Source organism: Pyrus communis, chromosome 17 (genome assembly GCF_041283825.1).
Source record: "Pyrus communis isolate YQ-2024b chromosome 17, ASM4128382v1, whole genome shotgun sequence".
Lineage (NCBI taxonomy): Eukaryota > Viridiplantae > Streptophyta > Magnoliopsida > Rosales > Rosaceae > Pyrus > Pyrus communis.
Window position 1 is genome coordinate 28,626,361 of NC_142581.1, and position 8,227 is coordinate 28,634,587.

Consider the following 8,227-nt stretch of genomic DNA (forward strand, 5'->3'; position numbering starts at 1 on the left):
TATCTCTTCTTTCTCTTTCATTCAATCATTTCTTACTTTCTTTCCTCCTCTCTCCTCTTTCTCCCTCACCTGCGATCCCTCATTTTTAGATTTCTTTGTCTAGTTTAAGTCGTAAGATTTAAAAATTTTAACTCGCAAATCAATCAAGTTTTTGAGTTTTAAAGAAAATTGTTTTCAAGAAATGTTCTTAAAAAATATTTCAAAAAATGATAAAAAAAATTCAAATAGGATATCAAACATGCCTTAAATGATTTGATGAAGAAACAAATTGAATGTGATTCCTTCCGAAAATAAATTTGACTGTATGTTAATGCTTAGAAATGGATCATTAATAATTAATAGACCAAGACATCTGGAGCCCAACCAGGGGGAGGAGGTGTATGAGCTTTAGACCTTCTTATTCTTTTATTTTCCTTTGGAGTTACCGAAGAAGGGGTGCTACGGCCTCTCTCTTTGTTATGGAACTAGGTTTTCTTGTTGACCTTCTTTGACCAACCAAATGGTGATTTTGGCACAAACACAGTTACATAATCACGCCGGAAAAATTCTCTTATGCAACCAAGTTTTAATTTTAACCATGTCACATCCAATAAATGTTGTTCACATATTCAAAAAAATACACTGCCTATTGGATAAACAATTAGCTCATGCAAGATTGAGTCCATAATGTTTACATGTCCACGTAAAAGAAAACTATTGGCAATATATCTACGGGTCATTTCCAATTAAAACGATAAGAGAAATTTTATTTGAATTCGTCTAATCTCTTTCTACACCTATATTACTTTTAAATTATCGATATCTCTTTAAACTCAAATTTATTACCTAAAATTACCCTCACAAACCCAATTCAATTTATAAATTTATCTTTACACTCATTTAGAAATAAAAACTCAAAAACCAGTGTTTTGCAACTCATTCAAGAATTATTCGATGAGATGAGTGAAAAGGATGAGGTCACTTATGGCTCATTAGTTTTGGGGTACCTGTTTCTTGGGTTTGTTGACAAAGTCGTAGTTGTTTTTCGAGATAGTAAGAAGTCAAAGTTAAGTAATTGGAATGTTGTGATTTCTGGTTTAGTTCAGAACAACTGGCACGATGAGGCATTAAATTTAATTCACGTAATGCAGGCATGCAGTTGCAGACCAAATACCGTGACATTGTCAAGTATTCTTCCCACATTATTGTATTTATCAAATGTGAAAGTCAGGGAGGAAGTACATGCTTATGCTGTTAGAAACAATTTAATTTGACTGGGCACAAAGGGATTTTGATCAAGCGAAAATCAGTGTGCTGCACGTGCTGTTATACATCGATACTCATGCCAAGTCGAGTTTTCTTTACTGGATTTTCATCAAGCAAAATGTAAGAGCTTAATCATTTGGACATCAATAATATCAGCTAATGCATCCCACAAAGATGCTCATACATCTCTTGGCCTCTTTTATGAGATGTTGAATAGCGTGGTTCAACCAGAACAAGTGACATTTACAACATTATTAACAGCTTGTGCAAATCGGTGTTCTTCAAAATCATCATCTATCGGGTTAGGTCGGGTTTCAAGCGACATTTAGCTAAAATGAACATAGGATAAAGATTGCATAGTGATAGGGTTAATTATTGAATGTGAGTTTGTTAATTTTATCTTGTATTTGATAGTAATTATGAAATAAAGTAAAAAAAAAAATCATATTTAAAATTTAAATTAAATGTAGAAAAAAATTATACGGATTTAAATAAAATTTTTCAAAAACAAGAAACAGTGCCAGCCCTGCTAGGCAGTGACAAAAAGCGTACGGTGAATATCTTTACCGCACATTTGCCCAGTGTAAAATTTCACGGTTTTCCATTTCCCTGCCCAAACGCGCCTAAAACGTAATAAAACGTGTATAGAAAATATAAAAAGAACCAAGGGAAAAAAAGAAAGAACACACGGGGCAAAAGGGCCAACAAGAACGACAGGAGAAGAAAAACCGAGAAAGCTCCTTCAAGTCAAGAGAGGGTCTTTAATTTTTCTGCTTTTCGAAATAATAAAAAAAGAAATATGCCCTCAGATTCTACGTCACATAAAATCCTCCCAAATCGAGTCTTCGGCAATTCCCTCTCAGCCTCAGGTACGCAAAATTTCCAATTTTCTTTTTAATTTCTTATCGATTTGATTCCAGCTGAATTCGGATTCTTAATGTAATAGAAACCCTAGATCCTTTTCTTGATTGCATTTCCGTTCATAGTACAATTGAATTAATTCAAAATTGTGAATTTCATGTTTTCCGTGTCTTAGATTAGATTGAGTTGTGTATACAAGTACAAGAGCGAATTTCGAAGCAGCGGGAAGAAGAAGCTTCAATTGTGAAATGTTGGGGACCCAGTAGGGTTTTGCCCTTGATTCCATTCCATTCGGTTCGATTCATTTTTTTTTTCTCTTAATTTTGGACTCTGGGTTTTTGGGAGGTTTTTGTTCATCAAAGGCCTCCTATTAGCTCATTCTTTCTTCGAAATCTTTTGGGTTTCAATAAGATCCATGTGTGAACCTACTTATAACACTGTTTCTTATCATCCCTCAGTTCAATTTATATGAATAACTAGTTCAATTTGCCTTCCAATTCGAAGCCCTTGCTTTCTACAACTGGGTTTCAACATAATTTATTTCTACTGTGCCATAATAAATTTTAATTCTCGATCCCGGGTTCTTGAGCTTCTTTTGTTTTCTATAGAGGGATTTTGAAACTTTCGATGTCAAATCCACCGCAGCCTCCCATTGGCTACTCTGTCAGTATCACTCCCTCACGCCCACACACACCATCTCCTGACCCTGAGAAAATTTCTATTCCTCCACCACCTTTAATTACTCCTAGATTCCCTCCACCAAAGTTTCAACACGATCAAACTCCTCCTTCGATCAAAACACCAAATGTACCATCACCAGCTAATGGGTTGAAAACTGGCAGCCCTATTCCTCACTTGAGTACACCCCCTGGACCTCCTGTTTTTACTTCCCCTGTGAGGCCTGCTGCTGTGCCTTTTCGTGCTTCACCTGCAACTCCTCAGCCAGTTGCTTTCTCCCCGGGTACATCTTTGCCAACATCTTCGCCTCCCAATTTTTCAAATGGCTCGCAGCACCAACTTTCTAATGATACAGAGGATGATGCTGTGCCTGTTGGAGAATCACCATATGTCCTATTCTCAGCACATAAGGTATCTATCTTGCTCTCTTGGTTTTCAACCATTACGGTTTTACTATTTGTTTGTAAGTATATATGTAAACTTTGGGTTGATTTTTAAACTTTTTTAGAACTTATAAGCTGCCTCTAGATTTCTCTAACCACACACTTTAAGTAAGGACATGCTAGATTTCGTTTTTTGTGGAAACATATACATATATCTGGATATCCTTTAGCTCATTATGCAATCATTTATGCTTGAAAGAAAGTATCTTTCCCTAGATAGTTAAAACTTTCACTGAACCTCTCGCCTATGCATGTTATTATATAGGTGTTGAAACAAAAGAAACAAGCAAATGTACCCAGTTTGGGTTTTGGGGCCTTGGTTTCACCTGGAAGGGAAATTTCTCCAGGTCCCCAGATAATACAACGTGATCCTCATCGCTGCCACAGTTGTGGAGCTTATGCAAATATTTATTGCAACATCTTGTTGGGCTCAGGGCAGTGGCAATGTGTAATTTGCCGAGAACTGAATGGAAGTGAGGGCGAATACATAGCTCACAGAAAGGAAGATCTTTGTAATTTTCCAGAGTTGTCATCTCCTATGGTTGATTATGTTCAAACTGGAAACAATAGACCCGGCTTTGTTCCTGTTTCTGACTCAAGAATGTCTGCACCTATAGTTCTTGTCATAGATGAGTGTTTAGACGAACCACATCTGTGGGACTTACAGAGCTCCTTGCATGCATTTGTTGATTCACTTCCCCCGACAATGAGAATTGGAATAATACTGTACGGTCGCACAGTATCAGTTTATGATTTTTCAGAGGAATCAATTGCATCTGCTGATGTGCTTCCAGGAGATAAATCACCAAGTCAGGATGCCTTGAAGGCATTGATATATGGAAGTGGTTTATACTTGTCTCCAATGCATGCTTCATTACCGGTAGCACATGCCATATTCTCATCCTTGAGGCCATACAAACTGAAAATTCCAGAAACTTCTAGAGATCGGTGCCTGGGTACGGCTGTTGAGGTTGCTCTTGCTATAGTTCAAGGGCCATCAGGAGAAATGTCTCGTGGGGTAATTAAAAGGTCTGGAGGTAATAGCAGAATCATTGTTTGTGCTGGTGGGCCTAATACATATGGTCCTGGATCTGTTCCTCATTCTTTCAGTCACCCAAATTATCCTCATATGGAAAAGACTGCATTGAAATGGATGGAGCATCTGGGTCAAGAGGCACACCGACAAAATACAGTGGTTGACATTTTATGTGCTGGGCAATGCCCTGTAAGAGTTCCTGTTTTGCAGCCTCTTGCAAAAGCTTCTGGAGGCATTTTTGTTCTCCATGACGACTTTGGGGAAGCCTTTGGTGTGAACTTACAAAGGGCATCTACCAGGGCTGCAGGCTCCCGTGGGTTCTTGGCAATACGTTGTTCCGATGACATTCTCATAACTCAAGTTGTGGGTCCTGGTGAAGAGGCACATATTGACACTCATGAAACCTTCAAAAACGACACTTCCCTTTATATACAAATGCTTAGTGTTGAAGAGACACAGAGCTTCTCACTCTCCTTGGAAAATAAGAGGGACATTAGGACTGAGTATGTGTATTTCCAGTTTACAATTCAGTATTTAAATGTGTATCAAGCTGATATATCAAGAGTAATTACTGTTAGATTGCCAACAGTTGATAGTGTTTCAGCATATCTTACAAGTGTTCAAGATGAAGTTGCAGCAGTTCTTATTGCAAAGCGGACTCTCCTGCGAGCTAAAAAGTATTCTGATGCAATTGATATGCGAGCAACAATAGATGAAAGAATTAAAGACATTGCTCTGAAATTTGGGTCTCAAGTACCAAAGTCAAAGTTTTATCGGTTTCCAAAGGAGATCTCTTTATTGCCAGAGCTCCTGTTTCATCTAAGAAGAGGCCCACTGTTGGGAAGCATTGTTGGCCATGAAGATGAGAGGTCTGTGTTACGAAACTTGTTTCTGAATGCATCCTTTGATCTCTCACTTCGAATGGTAGCACCTCGTTGTTTAATGCATCGGGAAGGGGGAACATTTGAGGAACTACCAGCTTATGACCTTGCTATGCAGTCAGATGCAGCAGTTGTTCTTGACCATGGCACAGATGTCTTCATTTGGTTGGTATGTGCTTTGGTTCATACAGTTTTCAATTTTTATTTATTTATTCTAAATGTTGCATGCCATTTATCTGCCCAGAAGGGCCATAACCTTGTCATTTCTGACATTGATTGGACTTAAATTGAAAAGCATTTGAGTCTTGCTATTAATGCCCCCAAAAGAAATCAGAAATACTATTCCTGTATCTGATATATGAAGTTTTATATGTGTAAGTGCATGGAGTCACTTGAAGTGACCGTTGTAGTATCACTATTCATAGTTTTTGTAGTATCACTATTCATAGTTCTGGAATTTTCTCTCGTAAATCATTTTTTCTCTCATTAGAAAATCTTGAAGTGTAAGATGATACGGAGGCTAGGATAACTTTTAAGGTACAGAATTTTACTTGGTTTCTTCCCCCTGTAAAAGATAGTACTTGTGATATGCTCTAGGGAAGAGGACCTATGCATGTTTATCTCTAGTTCTCTATATTGTCATTCTTTATGTAAAGGTAATGATGATAATATCCATCATGTTTTCTTTGCATTGCTCTTTCACTGAGTCATTGCAATGGCTAAAAGTGATGGGGGTTTGGTCTAGAAACTGCCACTCGTTTTTGGTCAAGGATTTTTTGGGAGAGCTGATAAGAAGATGATTACCCTTGTGGTGATCTGTAATAGAGAGAAATAACATAATCTTCCTAGATTAGAGGAAGTGTCACCCTTCAAACCAGTTTCCCCACCTCCCTTTTATTAAAAAAATTAATTAAAAGTTTGTCCTCATATAAAATCGCTTGAAAGGGCGATTTAAACTAAAAACCTCGATATCAATGGCGATGATGTGTATGATTGTAAGATTCCATGATTTTGTAACGGTTATCCATAGTGGTGAAGCGGTTATTGTGATGATTCTAGCAGATTTCATCAGTTGATGAAGTGGATGATACTCTTTAGAAGGATGCTTTGAAGAGTAATATAGTGATTTACCACGTGTTGATAAGGGTGTGACTATTGTGACAACCTTAAAACTCATTTGCCTGGGCTTAAGCATGGGTTAGGAAGCCTATAGAAATCTAGGGAAACTCCAGATCTTTCAAGCATTTGACATTAGTTTTAGAGTTAGGCTTAATAGAGGAAGGTGGATGGAAATGATAATATAGGAATACAGAGGGGGTGGGTTGAGTGAATTAGGATCTCTCAGAAACAAAACTGACGGGGGTGAGTATTGGGGGTGGTGGTAAAAAGTTTCGACGTCGTTATAAACATCAACACCAACGCATTTTAGGGATGTTCCTCATTTCTATTAATTATTTATTGGGTGGGAGTTAGATTTTGAAGTTCCATAGCAAATCCTATTGCACAAAAGTAATTTGTAATCCTTGCTTAAAATTAAAAGGAAGAAATAATAACTGTATAAAATAGATGTATAGGCTGGTTGTGCTGAGCACTCTTGAGCAGTCTACAAATTCATATGATAACATCCACAAGCAGGAAATGGAGTATTACTTAGAGCAGTCTTTGGTCTTAAACTCGGAGATTGGTTTCTCTTTGTTGCTCAAGTCTTTCTCCGTTCAGAAATATCATAGATTTTTTTCATATATTATTGTTTCCATATCTTTTAGTTGAACAGCTTCCTTTTGAATGGTGTATTCAGGGTGCTGAACTCGCTGCTGATGAAGGAAAAAGTGCAGCTGCTTTAGCGGCTTGCAGAACATTAGCTGAAGAGCTCACTGAACTGCGGTTTCCAGCTCCTCGGATCCTGTCGTTCAAGGTTATTTCTTTGTATATTCTTGCTCTTGGTAATCTCTAGAAATGAAGCTGAACCTAATGGTCTGGTTGTTAAACAGGAAGGAAGTTCTCAGGCTCGATATTTCGTATCGCGGCTCATACCTGCACACAAGGATCCTCCTTATGAGCAGGTGAGAGTGAAGACAATAAACAGTGGCGAATGTGGCTAATTGTCTTTGTAATCTAAAGGGTTTCCTATTCACATCGGATTTACTTTGGTACGAATGACGTATTGAACTGTTGCATATACTGCAGGAAGCAAGATTCCCACAGCTACGAACTTTGACAACTGAAAAGCGGACAAAGCTGAAAAGCAGTTTTATTAGTTTTGACGAGCCTAGTTTTTGCGAGTGGGTACGAAGCTTGAAAGTGGTGCCTCCAGAACCAAGCTAGAGGATGTTTGCTTTCTTAAACGAACTTGTTGGCTAATGTCGCTCCAAAAAGGCAGAGGAAATTGTGTCAAAAGGGATTCTTCTTTTCTTTCTTTTTTCACTGTTAACAGGAAATTATAGTTATTTTTCTTGTTTTTGGTCAACAGAGGAAATTGTAGTTAAAGACATGAGCTCCCATCCCATCCCATCCCATGATCAATATCATTCTCTTCCTCTAGGCTATAGTTGCTGCTTTTGCTTTTGTTTTAACTAGGACGATAGTGTTGCTTTATTACGCCTATATAATGTGGCAAACAAGAGGTTCACGAAAGAAAGAAAAAGGGTTAATTTGATTTCTCTCCTCTGAAGTTGGCTAGGGCTTCTTCACCTATGTTTTAATCTTCTTTTTGTAATTTAGATTAGGTCGGTATACGGTTGGAATCAAATCTGCATGTTTACCTGCGAGAAATCTCCCGATTCAAAGCCAACATCAAACGTATAAACATTCTCGTGTTCTTCATTAAAGTCGTCGTGAGTCACCAAAGCATACCACGCATGTGCCCATTTTTTCACATCCAAAGCTAAAAGACCATCTCACGCTACTTGCGGTTCCAAATTGAAGAAGATCAAGCCTTGACAATTTTTGACCAAATCACATTCCGGTCCAAAATCAAGTGTTCGTCACCTTTAGTTCAATCTTGTATCAATACAAATATTATTTTGTACATGTATTTTTGTTTTATAGGTTACAAATACAATTGTGTTTATTGTCCAATTTTT

The 8,227-nt window shown here is 37.7% G+C and overlaps 1 protein-coding gene across 2 annotated transcripts; it reads left to right on the forward strand.

Moving 5' to 3' along the window:
* The first annotated feature begins 1,898 nt into the window (after positions 1-1,898).
* LOC137708372 (protein transport protein SEC23 A) lies at positions 1,899-7,682 on the forward strand. 2 transcript variants are annotated; one of them, XM_068447429.2, is made up of 6 exons: positions 1,899-2,114; positions 2,282-3,195; positions 3,493-5,313; positions 6,943-7,059; positions 7,136-7,207; positions 7,332-7,682. In XM_068447429.2, the coding sequence occupies exons 2-6, from the start codon at positions 2,734-2,736 to the stop codon at positions 7,467-7,469; spliced, it is 2,610 nt and encodes an 869-aa protein (XP_068303530.2). In that variant the 5' UTR covers positions 1,899-2,114; positions 2,282-2,733; the 3' UTR covers positions 7,470-7,682. The 2 variants fall into 2 exon arrangements, with proteins under 2 accessions (XP_068303530.2, XP_068303531.2); XM_068447430.2 differs by having other exon boundaries at positions 1,922-2,114; positions 2,287-3,195.
* The last annotated feature ends 545 nt before the right edge of the window (positions 7,683-8,227 follow it).